Raw genomic sequence first — 21,857 nt, forward strand, 5'->3', positions numbered from 1 at the left:
TGGCTCAGTCTTTAAAATGTGAGTCTTGTGAGCACTGGGGCCTGAGCTCGATCCTCAGCACCCACATAAAAAGCCAAAAGTGACGGGTTTGTTTGATCACACCACTGATCTTGTCTCTAAGGAGAAAAGTGGTGTTCCTGTGCATACGTGTACATCGAAAACAGATTGCATACGGGAGAGACATCTCAGTAAGCAAAACATTTGCTGTGCAAAGATGAGGTTTCCAGCCTGGATCCTCGGAACACAGGGAGAGCTGGACCCCCAGACACGCTCCTGTAATCTGAGAGCTCTGGTGACAAGACTGAAAGGAAGGAAGGCAGAAGAATGCCCAGAAGCTCCAAGGCCGGCTAGTACAGTGTGTATGGTAGCACAGTGTGTACGGCACAGCAGCAACCCTGTGTCCCGTGAGGGTTGAAGGTGGGGGCCAACAACAAGGCCGTGTTCTGACAGACACACTGTGGCTCACACAGTCCTACACACACATAGGCAAAAGTACACACATGCAGTCCTACACACATGCAGACACAAATGTTCACAGAGACTGTACAAATAAAATCAAAAGGAGTTCCTAGGAGAAAATGAACCTTCTAGATTACAAAACAATAATAAAACATGCTGTATTTGCTTCATGCTTCCTGCTACATCTAGGAGTTGGAACTCAAGTCCCCAAGCTTGGCAGCTGGTGCCTTTCTCCAAGATCTATCTCACTGGCCCTATATCATGACTAGAAAGAGGGAGAAACACATTAAAACATGTGTTCTGTGCACGTGTAGAAGGTCTCTCATGAACAAGATGTTCATACCTATATCCGACAGATAAAAGTTCAGAAATTTGAAGATAATAACCAGTATCTACAGTAGTATATAGGGGTTTTGCAATATGAAATTTATTATTCAGATGGGAATGAATCTTTAACAGCAATATGGGAAAAAGAAGACAAAAAAAAGTGAAATGTGACAGTCATTAAAAGTCAACATGCTCTTTTCCTTACCATATATAAGAATTTATTTTGGGTTTGACTTAAAAGTCTCTGTGACAAAGTGCAAAATGTACCTAAGAGAAATATATTCCCTCTGCTGCTAAGAGGACAGTCTGGAGCCTTACAGGCTTCGGTGAGTAAAGAATGATCCTTCGGTTAGTAAGTTCTACAGCATCCATCAACCCCGGGAAATGACCAGACTGAAATCCAGTTATCTCTAACCAACTCTGGGACTCAGTTTCCACCTCTCTAAAAGGGAGCACTGTGGACACATCTTGGTACTTCCCACCTATGACAAGGTCACTGACATAGGTCTCATTCTCCAGCTAAGGGTGGGCCAGGGAAGAGAGAAAGAGGATGCTAAGGTAGCCAAGGTTGTCTAAAAGTTGTCAAGTGCTGCCTGGAAGGTGGTGGTGGGGGGGAGTGTCAGGGTGACAGTCAGCTTCAGGAAGGAGCTGGGAAGATACTCCCCAATTTGGACAGGAGAAATCTGACCATGCGCCTGAGGAATAGAGTCTGAGTGAGAAATCTCGCTGAAGCAGCCCATATGCTTGCATGCATACATGCAGCCAATGCAGGTGCTGGCAATGTCCCAGGCTGTGCTCTGGGGCTAAGTGCTGGCTGGGATCGCCTGCACACATGTCAAGTCGTCCTAACCACCATGGACAGCTCACAGCTGCCCCAGCCAGCTTTGCGCTGCTTGCAAATGCCAAGGGATCCACCCGCAGGGTGGATTCCACACCCGAAAAGAGTGTTCCTCGCTCTGCACCCTTTTGTGATCCTCACCAGGCAAGCAGCGTATGGGTGGGGCAGGCTGCAGGAATAAATAACCAAACCCTTGCCTGAAACGCGAGTTTTTCTAGAGCCACTGGGTTTTTTAGCATCCTATGGAGCCCTCTGGCAAAGAGAACCTCCAACCACCCTTTCATTTCCTCTACTCTCCCTTGCAGCCCCTCACCCCACCTTGGCTGCACAGTGTGTGTTTAAGAACATAAAGCAGGAGACCCTGGACCTCTGGTGATGGTGAGCTTTGAAGTACTGGGGAGGGTAGCAGGAAGGACTATTCCCTGGACTGGGAGAAAGGGAGCAGTTCACCCACCCTTTGCTCAGCCCCAGGCTATCAAAAATTTATCCTCACCATCTTCCCAGGGTTTGTTACACTTCTAACTTGGAGCAAGACTATCTCAGAGGATTTGGAGAATATCCCAAGCCCCCTGTCCCCGGGTCACATTGTTCCCCGAGTCTTCTCTGGGAGGAACAGAGGGCCACCCATGCATTAGGCTAGTAATTAAGAGCTGTGCCATCACAGGGCACCCAACATTCCCCATCCCTTTGCAAGATGCAGTGGAGGAAGAATGCCTCTGTTATTCTACTCTGGGCAAATCTTTGGCCATGGGGAGCCTAGAAACTTAGGAGACATGGCCAAAAAGTCCCAGAACCTCCGGTAAAGGAAACTAAATGGTAGCTTTAAGTCCAGGCCCCTAAAGTACACTTGGCCTCTTCTTGCTGTATCTGGCCCATAAAGCCAAAAGAACCCAAAAGGGAGGCTGTGTTCTGTCATGGCCTTAATGCTGACAAACAGAAAAAGCAGGCAGGTCCCAGAGCCATATAAATACAAGGAGCTGCTCAAAACAAAACAGTCTTACCTGCCTTCCCATGGCCAGAAGTTTTTCTGCCTGACAAGGCAGGTACCTAGTGCTGGGGCTGCCCCAAGGAAGAACTGCAAGGTAACTGGTTTTTACCAGGGGACTAGGGCAGACAATGGGAATAAGGAAGTAAATGGTCCAAGGTCCCAGCCTCATCTGGGGATGAGATCTTCTAGGCAGCACACCAGGTTCCCCAGGAACTGGACCACAGCTAGAACTTTCTGCAGTGTGGTAGGAGATGTGATCCTGTGACTGTCCTTTGAACAGGAGGTGTCTTTGAATCCTATTTGTGGTCACATGCAAGTCCAGAGCTGTCTGCTCAAGGGAGCCAAGAACCTGACTCAGCAAAAGTCTTCTAGTGAGCAGCAGACCAAATGATGTTCTTTCCTTCCTCTCTTTGTCCGTTCCTCCCCCCTTTCTTCCTTCCCTCCCCCTTTTTCCTTCCCTCCCTCTCTTCCTCCTTCCCTCTTTCCCTTCAGATATTTCTACCTAGCCATGGGTTTGAGGGTGCACAAGTGTGGGACATTGAGGACCCATTTTCCTAAGATCTTTGCATCTCGAATCATCTTAGGCTCTGAAAAGTGTCTCCTGGATGGGCTTCTAGGTCATGTGTGGAGAAAGCAGAGCATTTCCCAGGTTTTAATGGATGAGGAAATGTATGGGATCACTTTCTGATCATGAGAGGATCTCAGCAGCCTGGCACACTCTTCAGCCCCTCCTTGGGGTGGCGTTCCAGGTATTAGCAGAGTTTTATCCTTGCCTAACAAGAAGCTCCTCTATGGATGCTCAGGCCTCATACCCCCTTCCCTTTGGGCAGCTTTGAGAGCCCTAGTCTTCTCCTCCTGTCTCAGCGAGTCATCGAATCAAGCTCGGATGCTACTCAAAGGGGTAACTTTTATCAACAGCCAAGTGGTCAGAGGAGAGAAAGGATGTGTACATGTATCTGGTTTTATGGGTTTTTGGAGACCTGACTTGGAGCTACTGGCAGACAGATGTGAGAGTCGGTGTCTAATCCTAGGCATGACTCAACCACATGTATCAGATGTTTATTTCTTTATTGTTTGACCCAAAAGGAAGACAGAGGAAATACAGGATACAAGGACAACTTGGACTTTTCCATTAGCTTCTCTCCAAAGAGGAAACACCATGTGACACCTACAAACTGGTGACCACCATGAATTACAGGTGCAGTGCATCCTCCTTGAAAGCTGGATTTAGAAAAGTGTCACTGACAGAGCAGGAGCCTAGACACTGCTCTCCAGCTCAGAATTCCCATGAGTGTGGACTCGCACACACAGACCTTCAGAACCTCCTGTTTGCCAAGGTGCACTTGTGTGACAGGAAGCCTAAGCAAATCTGTCACCCGATCAAGCATGTGACCTGTTCATAAGCCTGGGGGGGTGGTTCCCAGTCTGTATCTTTGCTGCCTGGTGACCTTAGCAGGATCAGAACTTAAGATTATGACGTCATAAAACATCCTTGGCAGCCAAGGCAAAGATGAGGTGCTGGGTAGATAGACAAAGTCTACATGAAGAGGAGAGCAGCGTCCACCTGGAAAAGACCACTCACACAAAGCTTTTCATTCATTAAAGACCTGATTTTACAAAGCAAATATTTCTAAGTGACACTGACAGGAAGTCCCTTCTTTGGCCAGAATGTGAAGGAGCTTGTAACTCAAGGAAAAGGTAAAGCAAACACAGCATGAGAAAGTGTTTAATTCTGAGGAGATCAAGCTACTTATTCCTCATTGTCTGTATTTTCTCTATAGTTTCTCTTCGTGTTTCGAGGAGAGGAAATTCTTTGAAAATGATGTTTTCCCATCAACCTCAGAAAAGACGGTGGGTGATGGGGTAGAGAAAGGAAGGAAAAGAGAATCAATTTTGTCTAATTAGCAAAAAACGCAACATAAATAAAATTAGTGTATAGATTCCTGCCTTTAACACACAGTGTGTCTAGTTTTTGTTTCAATCTTTTATTAGAACATTTTTCTTTTTAAGTCAGAGTAAATTGAGACTTGGCTAAGTACCTTTAGTTCCCCCCCCCCTTGGTGGTGAAGCAAATATTTTTAATGTTAAACAAGTCTCAGGAAGCACAGAAGGGTTCCTTTGTGAGTCGTTTCTTTTCCTCTCAAGGGGCTCCCCACTTCAGATCAATTAGGACTCCTGCATCTTTGGGGAAGGGTTATCACAGAGTGTCACCGGTTCAAACGTTGTCTTTCTGTGCCACGCAAACAAGTCTAGCAGTTACACATTCTTAACTGCTTAAAGGATGTTATGGGAATTCCCGGGTTTCTTTTTAAGGTGGGAAGAAGCCAATTTTTTTTTTCACAAGTATGAAGTTTAAAGGAATCAAGGGAAGGAGACAAGGGCTTCTGATGAGAGGGGACCCCGCCTAAAACAGCTTAAAGCCTTAACTCCTGGCCAGCAGCAAGGCTTGGGGAGGGGAGGGGAAGGGTGGGAAGTCCTAGCTGTACCCACCCCAGAAGTCTGTAGAGCATCAGGGCAGACAGCCCAGGCCTGACAAAGGTCTTTGAGTGACACTAGCCTCCTAGAGAGACAGATGAAAATTTCCAGCAGGATTGTCTAGAAGACAAACTTCTTTGAGTGGTTCCCGTGTTCATTTCAGTGGGACCCAGGACCTGGGGAACCAGGATACACACACACACACGCACACACACACACACACACACACACACACATAGATTGAGAGAGAGAGAGAGAGAGAGAGAGAGAGAGAGAGAGAGAGAGAGCAGCGCAGAAAAGCTGAAGCAACGGAGATAAGTTCACTCAGTGACTCTATAGCAAGACATAGAGTAGGTTATGAGAGTAAGGGTGGGTAAGAAGGGCTCTGCGCGCTCCAGGTCCTCAGAGATCACAACGCGGGGCTTCATCTTTGCTCACACACCCTTTCTAGGATCTGCTCCAGACATGATGTCCCCAGCCCTTCCCAAACAGTAAGGCCAAAAATCCCCTTTGCTCTCCTGGGTGCTAGGAGGAGGCCATGCCAAGCAGGAAGGCTGGCTTGCAGCACTGCGAGCTTGCAAGCGAGCTTGGGACTCTTGGGATTCGCAGGCCACCCGGGGTTCCTCCTTGCCGCCCGTGGGGACCTGGGCTCCTAGACCTGCGACTCCGGCGGCAGCAGGCTGATTCAGGAGGAGGAGAGCGTCAGATCGGCCCACGCGGGCCGGGACTGGGGTGGGGCTCCGTGGCTCCGGGCTCCCCTGTGTTCCCCGCCCCCGCCGGCCCGCTCACCCCTGTCTGCTCCGCCGGCGCGCGTTCCTCGGGCGCCACCTCTTTGCGACTCGCTCACTTCTCAGCAGGTTGGCCACGGAGCGTGTGAACCTTCCAGGGCTGGGTTCACAGCTCCTCTCCAACCTGCGCCGCCCCAGCTGGGCCGCTCCGCCCCGCCGCCGGAACCCGCCCTCGCGGCCACCTGGCCCTTGCATCCACGACACGCGCGCCTGCAACTTGTTCAAGGGCGTTGTGGAATCAACTTTCCGGAAGCAACCAGCCCACCGGAGGAGGTAGACCGACAGCTATGTATATATACGCTCTCTGCCGCAAGTGGTTGTGCACCCAGAGGCCCGGTGCGCAGGACAGCTGACTCCTGCGGGACACTCGCGCTTGAAGAGGGTTCGCCCTGCCCCGCGACCCAGAGCGCTGCCGCCAAGACTAATTAGACATTGCTATGGGAGCCACAGCAACGCGCCACGCATCCCGGACGCCTAAGTAAAACGCCCGGTTTTCGCTCTTCTTTCTGAGGAAGCTCTCTGATTGCTTTTTCCCCTCTCGGGTCCCTTTTTGCCTGTGCGGTTGGAGAGAAGCACAGTTGGAGGCGCTGATTCCTACAAAAGTAAGTGCTCGGGGCTCAGAAACACTTTTTTGCTTTCTTTTTCTTGTTTTCTTCTCCCCCCAGCCCCCTTGTAACTTGTGAGATGTCCTTGACATTGGAGTTGGGAAGCCACGGGGTTCCAAAAGAGGGAGAGGGGGAGTGCGAGGAAAAGATGGAGAGCCAGGACTGACCCTCGGGTTCCACTCTTGTAGGTCCGCAGAGCCAGCGAGCGGCACGATGCTGCGGAGGCTGGTTCAGCAGTGGAGTGTCCTGGTGTTCCTGCTCAGCTACTCCGTGCCCTCCCGCGGGCGCTCAGTGGAGGGGCTTGGCCGCAGACTGTAAGTACCCTGTCTTTTTCCTGGGGCGCGAGAGGTGGGAAAGACCAGCACCAGAGGTGGCCAAGCTGAGGCGGGCGGGCGATGCTGAAGCCGAGGACTCAGAGCCTTCCCTGATGCTCCCAACCTGAGTTAGACACAGTCACGGGGTACCTGCTAGCAAGGGGCTGAACCCAGGAAAGCCATAGGGAGAGCTGCTGAGACCCTAAAAGGGACAGGCAGGAAACAAGTTTGATGTTTCTTAAAGAGGGAGTCTGTTTTAGAATTCCCACCGGCATATCTGCCTGTAGGGAACCACCAAAGTTACTTTATCCACCAGAAGGTTCTGAAACTCAGCAGGAAACTGAAGGATTCAGGAACTGTCTGTGCGCTTGTGTGTGTGTGTGTGTGTGTGTGTGTGTGTGTGTGTGTGTGTGTGTACACGCGCGAGGATATGTCTAAATGTGGGTGGCAGTTTGTGTGCGAAAAGCAAAAATCTTTGTGTCTAGTTTTATTATGAATGACATACTTTTAAGTATATAAAACAGGGCTGTGTTACATAACAAAGCATATTATATAATTTAGTAGTAACAACTTTTTAGTGGCAAACGTCCAACTTTAGTATCGATACCATTCAGGAAGGCGGGTGTGCTTGCCTCCAAAATGGACTTTAGGCATGGAAACTTTCTTTTTTTTTTTCCCTCTGGAATTATTGCTAACGGTTCTTAGAGCTGGAATCGAAATATTTGCATTGTGGACTGAAAGCTGTAGTTAGGCATTCTTGGCTGGTGGTTTGGCTTTGGTTTTTTTGTTTTCTTTTAAGAAGAGTGATTTTGACTTTGAGATAAGCATTTATCTAAGCACACCAGCAAAATATGGCAGCAGTGTTGGGAAGTAATAGACATGTCTGAGTCTGTCTGTCTTGACAGGTATTATGCACTGCGTTCGTCGATGTAGATGTAATGCCATCTAGGGCTGCTCTTTTAGCACAGACTGTTCAGGATGGGAAAACCATAAAGTTTAAGAACTGAGCCTTTTGGCTCTGGAGAAGGCATTAGGAGGACTTGCTCACCTCACAATAGAAGCAGCAACATCTACCTAATATTTACAGTCAGGTTCCTGGTGCTTCATGTAAACTCCCGAGGGTATACAAAAAGGCAACTGTTCAGTGCCTGTTTCTGGTCCATTCTTATTAGTTCGGCAGAAAAATCTTTAAATGAAATTACTTTAGACATGTCTGGATCTTGGCACCAAAATGAAACTCTATTATGAATCTCCTAAGGCAAGTTGTGTAGAGCATTGTACTGGAGATAAGGCAGCATTGTCCCAAGAGTAAGTGCACTGCTGGCTTACTTCTCAAAATTGTCTTCAGAATTTTCACTCATTTTTGAGACTTCTGTGAAATTCAATTACCTAGCATCCAAATATAAATACAGATGAGCTGATTTTTTTTTTTATAAAAAGCACACTTACATACTGTATTTATTTGGATAAGAATTTCTGTCTTGGAACAGAGCCAACTTTTTCTTTAAAGTTGCTTAATACCTATTTTCTCTTTTGAGAGAGAGTAAATGAACCATGCTTGAGTCTACAGTGACGGCATAAAAATAGCACTAAGCTGTCTTTACAGCTGTTTTTAACTCCTTCTTTGTCACATCTTACAGAACTATCCCTTGGAAACCATTTGGCAGCTTGCACTATCTGTTTGGAAGTGAAATATTACAGTGTGGTTAAATGCTCACACTTGACTATGGTCATAAAGCTATGAGATACTCACTCCCAAACCTAATAGTTAATACCTGGTCACATCACAACTGAGGTTTTTGAAGGAGTTGAAATCATCATAGCCAAATGAGGGTTTTATATATATATATATATATATATATATATATATATATATATATATATATATATACTCATTATTTTTGCACATGTGCTGGACAAAACATTTACTACAACTGCTTCCCAAGACCAGGTTGTAGCTCCTTGAAAGAAATTCAAACTTACCATCAAACCCTAATGTTCAATTCTAGGGACATTGCTTAAGATGTTTTGATTTTTTTTTTAAGCTAGAGATTTGTACCCTTTTAGAGACAGGAGATGATTGTAAGTGTGCTTCCTAAGCCATCGGAGGGTGAAGTGTAATGACTGGCTCAAGATCAAATTGCCTACTGGAAAGTTGGGGTGCATAGATGCTGCTGTGTAGATGAACACAGAGGCTAGAGGTTCTCCATGTTTGCCACAGCAAGGGAACCCCGAGTGACAGAGAAGCTGGAGGCATCGCTGGCTGTCTTGCTTAGGCCACATTGGGTCTATTCCACATAATGAAGGAATAACTTTCTACTGAGTCATGAGGATTGGAAGGGAGCTCTGTGAGTCATGCTAACTCTAACACCCTAACCCTGTCTCCTCTGTGGACCACAGAGCTTTTCTCAAACTCCTAGAGCTTTCCCTGAGCCTCACATCAGCACACACAAACTTGGGCAGAGAGCTTTCCATGGCTGCTGTTCCCCTGTCCTTGACAGCTCCTGACATGCTTCATTTCCATCCTTGAAAACTCCCTTGGGAGTGTTTTTCTTTCTAGCAGAACAGCTATGTTTTGACCGAAGTCCAAATTATCTCTGATAAACTTTTGCCCAATTTTTTTCTTTTTTTTTTTTACAATAATCAAAAAAAGATGATAAAGCATAAATTCGCTTATTTTTCCATGCTGGTGCTTTGGTTTGTAACCAGATCCATGTGAACCACTGTGCTATGAAAATGTTTACAGATAATGATTGTTGCCATGTTTGAAGCTAAAATGTTTCCACCTTATCTCCATTGAAAATCCTTTAATTTATTTCTAGCCTGTTTGTTTGTGTCACACACCTCTGTCATTTCTTATAATACTTTGGATAATTTCATGAAGTGTATTTCCTCTTGATGATAAAGATATCACTGTGTTTCCCTGCTCCTTCGGTGCAAACAGATACGTGTTCTCTGCAGTATCTTAAAGGCAGTTGTCCTAAGGATACTAAGCTATTTGTCTTAACAGTACATAAGATAGCAACCCTGTACCCCGACAGAGAGGTACCGGACACCATGCTACTTGCATTTTATAAAACACAAGGATAAACTACGGTTGCATTTTCCATGAGAACATGGGAAAGTACAGCTTCTCAGTTGTGAAGGGGGCCATGACTCACAGTGACAGGCTGACCAACATGACAGACACCCATGCCAGTGACAGAGGCAGAAGCAATGGAGACTTGATTCAAATAGGCCAACCAGTGAAGTTTGGCTCCGAGTTGAGATCAAATTGAGAATTAACTTGAAGACAAGAAGTACATCAGCCAGGAACTGGGAAAGAAATAAAAGTCTCTAAAATGATTAATTATCAGCAAAAGTTTCTTTTTAACTGTGGTGCACTGAAAGTCACCATTAAAGTGATCTTGTCCTTTAAAAATTTAGAGAACATAAATACATTGTACCCAAACCTCAAATTTGTAGACTATTAAAAGTTTCCAGACTACTAACTGTTACCAGAGTAAGGGACTCTTAATCTATTCACATGTGGCACCTTCAGAAAGGAAGAGCACCTCCTTCAAGCCTCATTTAAACCAGACTTCGGTTAAATTCCTTTTCATGACGTCATACCTTTTTTTTTTTAACCAGCTAGGTCTGCTGATGAAATTTGGTCTAAATATAATTGAAAACTTTAGATGATGGTGCACACCTATGATCCCAGCACTTGAAAGAGAGAGAGGAAGAAGCAGAGACAGAGAGAGACAGTGAGACAGAGACAGAGGGGAGAAAGTATATGTAAAGCAAGCCCACCAGTCTATAACGGATACAGACTGGTGTAAAACGTAGATTCCTTCAAACTCAAGGCAATCCACATGCCTCAGCTTTCTAAGCACTGAATTCATGGGTGCCCACCCTCTTCCTACGTTCCTCTCACATTTTAATTGAAAAGAACACATTAAGATGAATAAGGGGAATCTCACTGAGGTGGAGTTCAGAAACTCAGCATCTGCTACTACTACTACTTTAGAGAGAAACTTTCCTATTTGGCCCCCTCTCCCCCTACCCTCACATATAGGTTCCGGAGGAGTGGTTTTCAAAAATGTTACATTCTTGCATCTTGGCCTGATGGTTCCCTAAACTGACTTCCCTTAAACCCTCCCTCACCTCCCTCAGTGTTCTTGTGTTACTCTCACGCTTATTATTTCAGGTGTGTTCGTATTATGGTCTTGTGTGTGTGTGTGTGTGTGTGTGTGTGTGTGTGTGTGTGTGTGTGAAAGCTCACTTAGAGGGCACTCACTTAGAGCAACTTCATCTGTGTTTTCTGGGATTCCATCTGTCCCAGAAAAGCTGGGAGCTACACGCCTGAGTTTGTTTCCCCAACAGAACTCCAGAAACTCTGACAGTACTCACGGTTAGGCTCCATCTCCTACTTAGATTTCCTGCAGCAACACCTCAGGCAACTTGTTTTATTCTTTAGCATATATTTCCAGTGCTGAAGAGTGAACTGAACCTCCTTTCTGAGCATAACCAAATCGTGTTGTCAGCAGGTGTGGGAGCTAAATTTGATGACCCCTTTCTTTACTTTATACAAATGAACCCCCAAGAATATTCCTGCTCCCATCATGGCAAAACTTGGATACTGGTTCCTAGGTTGCCCGTTCCTATCTCCCCTCCCTACTCTAGAAGCCAGCCTATTCCTCCAGGGAACCCATGGGCCTGGCCTCTGCTGACAACTGTCTTCTCCCTTGACAGCAAGCGCGCGGTGTCTGAACACCAACTACTGCATGACAAGGGCAAGTCCATCCAAGACTTGCGCCGCCGGTTCTTCCTCCACCATCTGATCGCAGAAATCCACACGGCCGAAATCAGAGCTACCTCGGAGGTGTCCCCAAACTCCAAACCTGCTCCCAACACCAAAAACCACCCCGTGAGGTTTGGGTCAGATGATGAGGGCAGATACCTAACTCAGGAAACCAACAAGGTGGAGACATACAAAGAGCAGCCACTCAAGCCACCAGGGAAGAAGAAGAAAGGCAAGCCGGGAAAACGCCGAGAGCAGGAGAAAAAGAAGCGAAGGACTCGGTCTGCCTGGCCAGGCACAACTGGGAGTAGCCTGCTTGAGGACCCCCTGCCTCACACCTCCAGGACCTCGCTGGAGCCCAGCTCAAGGTACCAGCACTGTGCCCAGCAGGGCCCGCTCCATCTGCCTTGGTCCCAGAGATCCAGAATTCTTTGTATCTTGATCTGTGACTACATGATTTAAAACCAGTATAGGCCACGATCTCAGTACTATTCCTTGTTACCCGGCTAGACAGTTTAATTTCCTTACTTCCCTCCTGCCAGCCCAATTAACCAACCTTCCTTCCTTCCTTCCTTCCTCCCTCCGTCCCTCCCTCCGTCCCTCCCTTCCTCCCTCCTTCCTACCTCCCTCCTTCCTACCTCCCTTCTTCCCTTCTTCTTCATCCTCTCCCCTCCCCTTCTTGTCTTCCTCGATCCTCCCACACACACAGGGGTCTTTCTCTGACTTTGAGCTGACTATGAGCTCAAAGCAACCGTCCAGTCCTAGCCTCTCAAATGCTGGGATTATAAGCATTTCCTACCAACGGAGTCATAGTAATTTTCCGTCCTTATCTGAGCTTCTGAACCTGGTGAACCTCATCACAGTTTGCTGGGAAATTATACTTGCTCCCCAAATCAACATCTTGGAAAACTTTCCTGATAGTTTCTTTCTTTCTTTTCATCCTTTGTTTTCAAAGAGGAAGCCAGAAGGCCTTGGTGGTCTTTGACAGGGCAAGGTAGTATCTCGCATAAGAACTTCTGAACCATTCACACATTATTCAATTAAGTGTATTTCATTACATTTCCACCTTATTTTAATGTAAAGAAATTAAGTTATTTTTTGAAAAACATGCTTTGGATTTATTTGATTTTTAACTGAGCTGGTTTCTACCAACTCAATAAAAGAAAAACGCCAGAACTGTTTCTGACATTTTCTAGTCTTAGTTTAGGTTTCTGTTCTTCTCATACACTTTGCACAACAAGCTGGCATGAGTTTCCCACAAACACAGTAAGAAATAAGGAGGCGCTACATCTTGCAGCTCGCTTGCCCTTCTCTCAGAGGTAACAGTTCAGTACCTCAGGCTCAGGTCTAACGTTAACATCCACACCTTGAGCAAATGAAGAGTCAGACTTGCTTTGTCTTCTGTGACAAGCTCATGGAGTTAAGAGAAAATTACACGAGATTACATGATTTCAAGCCCTTGTTAGGGCATCTAGAGACTTGGTCCTATTCACTTCGTATAAATGTATGTGTTTGCTGTGTATTTTATATGGCAAGTGGCCAAAGTGAGGCAAAAGGGGGGGGGCATATATTAATTTCATTTTACCACACAGAAAACCAAAACACCTCACAACTGGAGAACCTGAGTTAGTTTGTGGAATTGGACTGTGCACCCCCACCCCAGTTAGGGTCATTTTCTTGTCCTAGCTCTCAGACAAGCACTGTGCTGGCTCGGACTTCGCCGTGTACACCCACTGATAGGCTCTGCTGCTTTGCGTTTCACTTCTCAGTATGGAACTTCTGTGAGGTTTGAAAGAAGGAGGAAGCAATACAAGAACGCATCATACACCATTCACGATCTCATAAAGTCGCCCCAAAGAATTCCAGCTCTTTGACTTGGTACAGACAGAATTATAGAGCTCCTTTCTCTCCCTCCCTCTCCCTCTTTCCCTCCCTTTCCTTCACTTCCTCTCTCCCTGCTTCTCTCTCTCTCTCTCTCTCTCTCTCTCTCTCTCTCTCTCTCTCCTTCTGTCTCTCCAAATTCATTAGCAAACAGTAAATAAAACAAGTTACATTAATGCATTACAGATTCATTACTCAATGCACACCACATTTGAGAACTCCCGAGCACAGCAGTGCTCTATTCTGCACTAGTCAACTGGACCTGACTCACTAACACCCAGGGCGCTTTAAGATGTGAATAAGATGTATGTGTCTATAGTATGTGTCTATAGGTAATGAGAAAGCTCCTGTAAGCCCTGCTTTCATCCATTATCTGACAGTATGCGTACATCTATGCTAGAACTATAACATCAGAAGTCTAATAATCTTCACAAATTCCTCTTCCCTCTAAAGTAAAACATCGACAATCTACACTCATCAATTCTCATGCCTGGTGCTAAGCCTACGTTAAAACGCACCAAGCAAAAATAAATAAATAAATAAATAAATAAAGTGAGGCAGTGTCCCAAGCAAAGCTGGGCACAGGCTGAATTAGTCACGGAGGGTTTAGAATGTGCAGAGTTGTGCAGACTGGGAAGTCCAGGTGGAATCTTTAGATTGAAGATCTTAAGACCTGTGAGTGACCAGCCTTTTAAGAACATCGTTTCTCTGAGACAGACTATATGAGGATGTCAGAGGTCTGACAAAGTGGCAGGTGTGAGCTTCAGTGTACATTATCATATGGTTTCTTAAGGGAAATTGACCAGTTTCCTCTCCTATAAAACATTCAAAGGAAATATATATATGTATATATATATATATTATATTATATCTATCATATATATATATATATATATATATATATATATATATAACTTTTAGCTTTGTGATTGCATTAAAATTTTTGATGTTTGATATTAGATGCCCAAATGCAGTTAGGGACTCATTTCTGAAAACCATGTTTTGGTTCGGAAAATACTGAGTTAGAAAAATATGAAAGGTTTTCAGTGGCCAAAAAACCTAAAACTCTAAGCATTATCACACACAAGCACACATACATACACATGCACCACACAACATAAACACATACACAACACACACATCACATATACACACCAAACACATACCACACATGCATACCACACACATATACACCACACAAACACATACATTCACATCACATATACCACATACACCACACACACTACATACACCACACATATACACAAACCACACCCACATATATATCATACACATACATCACATATACCACACACACCTCGAAAACACACATACCACACACACACCACATATACACACTAAACACACATATACACATACCACATACACCATACACACCACACACACACACACACACACACACATACACACACCTTTCTACATGTTAGCAACTTTTCTTTAAAGTTGCACGTGACATGCCAAAGTGGTGGAGACTTTTTGACTCCCACACCCACACATGTCTGCAGCATGAGATTCCACCCACACATCTGCCTGTTAACTCAATGACACAGTTCCTACTCCCTAACATTTCCGTATAAATTAGTGTCTTTCCACTGAAATAAACTTTACAAAGAGAAGAGGCAGGGAGCAGGAAGCTCCCAGAGCCCTGGTTCCAGGCACACACTGTCACTATAGTCCCCACCCCAGCACAGAGTAATTACACAGACAGAGCAATGGTAACTTGGTTTATTCCTAGGCATCTGGTCATTTAAAATAGACTTTGGCTGAGACAGGAGGATTGCAAGTTTGAGACTGACTTGGGCTATCCAGTAAGAGTCTTTCTTATAAAAGGACTTTTTTTTTTTTTTTTGTTATTGTTGTTTCTTTTGAAAAATCCATCAAACCAAACTAGTAGAGACAAATAAATCTTGCTCTTGTCTCTGAAGTTAAAGTTCAGTACCAGCCTCATAACGAGTGGGTAAAGGCAGCTCAAAACACTGACAGGTCTCATCACATGAACACAGCATGTTCTGTTTAACAACCCCTCCTCTAATGTGTGTCCATGTCCCATAGCCACCAGAATCACAGCCCATAGCTAAATGAGCACCCAGACAGAACAGGCAAACTGTGGCCATTCATGTCAGGAACACTGGTAAAGGAGGCCCCAGCTTGCCTCATCCTCCAGGCCCTCCACACGCTGTTTTCCTGACATGCCGCTGACAGGCAGCATGCTTCTCCTTTGGCTGAGCACAGATGGCTATCCAGACCCTATTTTCTGTCTGCGCCACACTGACCTCTCAGTTGGATCAAGGACTCCAGCCATAGCTGAGGTTCCTGTGATGGGTGGGCTCCTGAGTGGTACTTTTCGAGAGGTACACCATCTCTTCCCACTGAGATAGTGTGTGTTGTGCAGTCTGCAAGAGAGATTAATCTCTTTTTCCCTTCCTTGTCTTCACAGGACGCATTGAAATTTTCATCGAAGATCTTCCAAGGACACGTTACAGGATTTTGTAATAGTAAACATATGGAAAGTATTAGACATATTTATTGCCTGTACATATTGTAAATGTATTGGGATCAACTGTCTCCCCAGGAAACTGCACATGGGTCATGTGAATATTTTTCCTTTTTTTGCCAAGGCTAATCCAATTATTTCTGTCACTGTTACCATAATTTATTTTGTCAACTGATGTATTTATTTGTAAATGTATCTTGGTGCTGCTGACTCTTTTTTTTTTTTTGTAACATAATGCACTTTAGATATACATATCAAGTACGTTGATGAATTTAACACAAAGAAGTGTTTCTATTTTGTGGTTCGTTTTCGTGAGTTCTGAAATATAATTATCTAGACTGATTCCCTTCTGTGCATGTAAAAATGGCAGTATTTTAATTTGTAAAGAATGTTTAATAAAATATAATCTAATTACACTGTGACTCACAATGTGAATTTTATTCTTTAAAGTTTCTAATCAGAGAAACACAATGCAATTTTTTAAATTCTACTTGAATGTGGCCCTGAGCTTAATATGTTTGTAATGGGCATCGACTCCAGTGTGTCCACATTAGCTTTTAGTTAAAAACCACTTCAAACTTATTTTGTCCAATTTTTCAGTTCAAGTCAATAGAATGGCTGAACAGTCTGAACTTCAAGTTGAAATAAAGACAAGAAAGAGCAAAATATAAGCAGAGAAGTCAGGAAAAGGGGGTCAGAGAGGGTTGTCCAGAGTTAAAACCCAGAGAAGAGGGCCCAAGACTTTAAGTCTCTGAATAAATCTTGCCAATGTAAAGTTTAGTTTGCAAGGGCTTGCCCTCGTTTCTAACAACAATAAAAGACCTGCTCAGGAATTCTGCTGGTTATCGTTTCCTCCTAGAGAAAGAAGTGAGAAAGGTTTGGAAGCCAAAGGACACGTCAAAAAGGCTGTCAGAAGAGGGTCACCAGGTTGTGTGTTGGTTGCAGGAGGCCTAATGTCAACAGCAGCACACTGTTAACAACACAGGAAATCCCTTCTCTACTGTGAACTTCACTCTCCTCCTCTCTCTACCTTCTAGTAGAAACCCAAATTGTGTTTTGTTTTGTTGTTTTGCAAGACAGGTTTTCTCTGTGTAACCCGGGATGTCCTGGGACTCGCTGTGTAGACCAGGCTGGCCTCAAATTCAGAGATCCACTTGCCTCTGCCTCCCAAGTGCTGGGGTTAAAGGTGTGTGCCGCCACCACTGCCTCCTCCTGACATGGAGTTGCATTCTCTAAGTGTGTTCAGTATAAGACCCAAACACGCCCATGCGCAGGAATGTTCTGTCAGTGCACAGCATCCTATTTGATGTCTATCCGATGCTTGAAAACACTTGGGAAGTAAAATGCGGTAACTTCCTCCAGGGAGAGGACATAAACCAACACACCACCATCTACACACAGCTAGGAAATAATACAAGATGCGTGCACATTTTTAAAAGGGAAACGGAAGAAACACAGGGAGTGTTTGGGGTCGGACTGATGTTATCGGTGCTATCTCTTGGGTCTCACAGCTTTCAGAGACTCTTCTTACCATTTGTAAGAATTTTAAACCTGTATCAACAGCTTAGTATGAGATATTGTACTTACATCTTCTTATAGATTTGTTAGAGATGATTTTCATATCTGAATAATATTCAGAGGCTGAGGTACAATACTCTCTAGCCCCGTATAACACAAGGACTTTGGAACACCTCAAAAAAAAAAAAAAAACTGTAAAACTCTATCTGAGAGTCTAAACCTTAGAAAGACTGTATCCAATCTTTATAAGTTGTTTCCATGAAAGATGTGTTTCTGTGCCAGGTATGGTGGTGCTTTGCCTCTACTCACAGCACTTAGAACTTAAAGACCAGTATCTCTCTATGAGTTTGAGCCCAGCCTGTTCTACATCTAGGATCTCCAGGGCTACACAGAGGCACCCAGTTTTAATGTCTCAAAAAATGAAAGGAACAAAGCTAGAAAAGGAGGGAGGGGCGAGAGAGAGAAAAAGAAAGAGAAGAAAATTGTGTTTCTGGAATGCACACTCGGCCAATACTCAGATAATGAGACATGCTTGGCCTTTTCAATGCAAGCCATCTTTAAGTTTATCTTTCTAAGTAGCCTAGTGCTAGGAGCAGGAAAAAGAAAGAGTGCAGCCTCTGTCACTAATTCTTACCAAAGCATCCTTGATACCATCATTACCTTCAGACACACCCTGGCTTCCCTGGCAGTGGTACAAAAGAGACTATAGAATGAAATATGAATGTGAAGGCAACAAGATTACCTTCAGAAAAACACAAATACAAAATCAAGATTAAAACATTCAACATATAGAAATGTAGCAAATGCTATTTTATATCACTACAGCTTTAGATAATGCTTACCAAGCAATAGCAATTTAAGTAAGGTGAGTTGGCCTGAATACTCAGAAATTAAGCAAAAGAAGCTAAATCTGCCAGTGGAACACTTAATCTTTACTCGTACAGAAGCTCTTGTGTTAATTAAACACCTAATATATTTATAAATGTGGAGTTAGCTCCGACAGACACATACATAATGACACGTATGTAAAACTGTATGTTTACCCATGCTGTCTTAGCCATCATTGTGAAACATGACTCCGTAATGCAGCTCAGATATTCTGAGCTACATTGTAAGCAAAACCTCAGGTTAACAGTATCATCTTTTAAAAAGTTAAAAGCCAACACTGGCATCTTCCTTCCTCATTCCAAATGCTAGTTTGGCTTCCTGGCCCTGTCAAGTTGAAAGTGTAATGAAACTAAACATTTTCTTATAAGGTAAGACCATCACTGATGAGTTAGGGGTGGCGGCTACACAAAGCAACTTAAGGACTCATCAAGTACTATATGCCTACTTCACACAAGGACAAAAAGAGCCAATGTTTTCAAATCCAAGTTGCTCTAACACACTATATATAATGGGCCCAAGAGGAAGACAAGAGTCAAGTGTGACTTTCATTTCTATCCAGTATATGTCTATTAAACACTGTACTGTCCATCATCGGTGTCCAACCAGCCTTAACACGCTTGAGCTTACCCTAGATAGAATTCTTACTCATCCCAAGCCCTTACAGTTGTGTAATCTACAGTTGAGTCCCAGAGCACCTTCCTTAAGGTTTAGTTGCTATTTTCCCCTCTGCCCACAAAGTCCGTTGCAATTCAGAACTTGCTATGGACAGAAGCCAAGCCAGCAGGACCTTCGTCTTCTGTAAGTTCTGGAGATCATATTGGGAACTTGAACTAGGAAGTGTTCCTAAAACACTTCCTGAAACTAAGGATGAAGATTATCCCAATTGCCGGTCCTTCCTGCTTCCTTTCCTTTCTTGACCCAGGTTTGACACACAAGACTGCCATGAGAGACTCTACTGCAGAGTTGGCAGGTTTCACAATACTATGGCATCTCAAGTGAGCTCTTCAAAGGCAGAATGAAAACTCTAAGTGCCAGGGGCTAACGTGGTATTCCAGTGGATTCTGCCTCCATGTGACAGGGCTTTATCCTCAAGAGACACACTAACCTGTGCTGCCTCCCTAATTACCTTGTAGATTTCTATGTCCTGTGACCAACACCCAACGCCACACAGCAGCCTTAGCACAGAAACTGTCTGTCTAATAGGCATCCGATAAATTCTCCTTGAGGTTTCAAAATACTAAGATTGAACAAAGAAAGCTTCTGGAGACAGAAGGGGGTTCTGAGCTCGGGATGTTTCTGACTCCCACCTCTAGCCCTCTCCCATTCCAGTAACAGGAAGCTTGGGGAGTAACACCAAAGCTCTACACTGTGTACCAGAGTGCCCTCTGTTCCTCAGCCTCTGGCTTCACAGGGACTTCTCCAGCTCCATGAGCACAAGAAGTAAGGGTTTGTGTTGAGGGTACAGCAACCTCCCACAGGAAGGGAGGAGAATTTAAAATATCAGGTTCTCTTCCCATGAATACACCGCATAGACGCTACCCACAGGGCCCAGTGTGCAGACGAGAAGATTAATGTACACAGCTCCTAACCAGACCCACCAGCATGAGGATGCAAACATTCACGTCTCTGTATAAGTCCCTAACACACGTGCAATGTGGATGTGTTATGTTTTTAAATTGCATTTTAATTAAACTTCAAAACATCTCCCTAAGAGCTGGAGGACTTTTATAAATTGGAATAAACATGAGGCATGTCACCCTTGAAAAATGGATTGTTAGCTACAGGCCACTACAGAGGCTCCTACTCCCTGCCGACTACACATAGCCTTGGGGGTCTGAAAAGAAAAATAGTCTACCCATCTTCCTTCTGAGTAAGATAATTGATGGTCATGGATTGCCAAGTTGTCATTGAAAAACTGCTGGGAAGTGGCTCTGTTGAGGTCCATGTCATACAAAACAAATGCAAAACAATAACAAGCCAAGCCCCACACACTTAGCAGCTCCAAGCTCCCATCTGTCTTCTTTCCACTCCTCCCAAGTGCTGGAGAAACCAGGCATCAACACCAGCTGAAGGCGAGCACTGAAGAGAAGTAGCCTAGCCAGCCCAACACGGGAAAGAGGAGAGCTGGCTGCCTAACACATAACTTCTTCTAAAGCCATACTTTGCAGCATTTCTACAACATGATGAAAACTACTGTGTCAAAAGAAAGAAGTATCACAGTTGTGGAGTGAGTATGCCTTGTTTTCTGGGGACCTGCTGTGTGCGTGCACTAGCTTGATTTGTAATCCCTCACCATCTGTAGAGCATCCACAGAAACGGGATTCTTAGTCTGGTTTGCGGGTTGTGCAACCCTGCCTTAGAGAGAAGATGAAGTGTTCACAGCAAGCTCTATCCGATGCTACAGTATTGGCTAATGCTTGCCGCTGTCACTGGGAAGCTGAGTTCTGCTGGCTTGTCAGTGCATTCAAGGAAACTGTGGGTTCTGAGAATTATACTTCTAGTCACTTTCCTGCTTCCTGCTCCCCAAGGGCTCTGTCCTACCAGCTTCTTCAGCCTGAGGGGACTCCTCTTCCAAGGTTTGCTTCCCACTCCCTCTGGGTGTGTGAGTGTGTGTATACATGTGTATATGTGTGTATGTGTTTGTGTATGTGTGTGCAAGTCTGTACGTGTCTGTGTGAGTACATGTGTGTACATGTGTGTGTGTACATGTGTACATATGTGTGAGGTGTATATATGTGTCTGTACATGTGTATATGTGCATGTGAGGTGTGTGTGTCTGTACATGTGTACATATGTGTGAGGTGTATATATGTGTCTGTACATGTATACATGTGTGTGAGGTGTGTGTATGTGTGTCTGTACATGTGTACATGTGTGTGTCTGTACATGTGTATACATGTATGTATGTATGTATTCGTGTGTGAGAGTGTCTGTACATGTATTTGTATATCTTTATCTCTGTCTCTTTTTCATTTTCTCTGTGATTTCCTCTGTCTCTATTTTGCTTTTGCTCTTTCTTTCTCTAAATGTCTCTTTGTTTGTCTCTGTCTCACACTATTTCTCTCTGTCTTTCTACCTCTGTCTCAGTCTCTGTGTTTCTGTGTCTTTCTCTCATTTTCTTTCTTTTTCTGACTTTATCTGTGTCTTTCCCTACAACACAAACACACCAGAGAGAGAGACAGAGAGAGAGACAGAGAGTGAGAGAGAGAGAGAGAGAGAGAGAGAGAGAGAGAGAGAGAGAGAGAGATCGAGCCAGGAAGCCCAGGTGTCTAGAGAACCCAGGAGTGAGCAGCTATTGCCCTAGGGAGGTAGCAAGGGCGGGCAGGAGCGCTGGCTGGCAGGCGGTATGTAAGCATACACAGAGAACCACTTTCTGTAAGAAGGTTAAAACATATTTAAAATGGGACCACCTTGGAGAGGAGACCGTTCCCCTCCTGTTACCTCTCAACCTGCTCCAAAACTTCAGTATTCAGTTTTT

The 21,857-nt window shown here is 44.6% G+C and overlaps 1 protein-coding gene across 1 annotated transcript; it reads left to right on the forward strand.

Moving 5' to 3' along the window:
- Positions 1 to 6,250: 6,250 nt before the first annotated feature.
- PTHLH (parathyroid hormone like hormone) lies at positions 6,251 to 15,984 on the forward strand. Its single transcript, XM_080914225.1, has 4 exons — positions 6,251 to 6,477; positions 6,669 to 6,794; positions 11,529 to 11,945; positions 15,917 to 15,984. The coding sequence occupies exons 2-4, from the start codon at positions 6,694 to 6,696 to the stop codon at positions 15,924 to 15,926; spliced, it is 528 nt and encodes a 175-aa protein (XP_080770351.1). The 5' UTR covers positions 6,251 to 6,477; positions 6,669 to 6,693; the 3' UTR covers positions 15,927 to 15,984.
- The last annotated feature ends 5,873 nt before the right edge of the window (positions 15,985 to 21,857 follow it).

Source organism: Micromys minutus (assembly GCF_963924665.1).
Source record: "Micromys minutus genome assembly, chromosome: 3".
NCBI classification, from domain to species: Eukaryota; Metazoa; Chordata; class Mammalia; order Rodentia; family Muridae; genus Micromys; species Micromys minutus.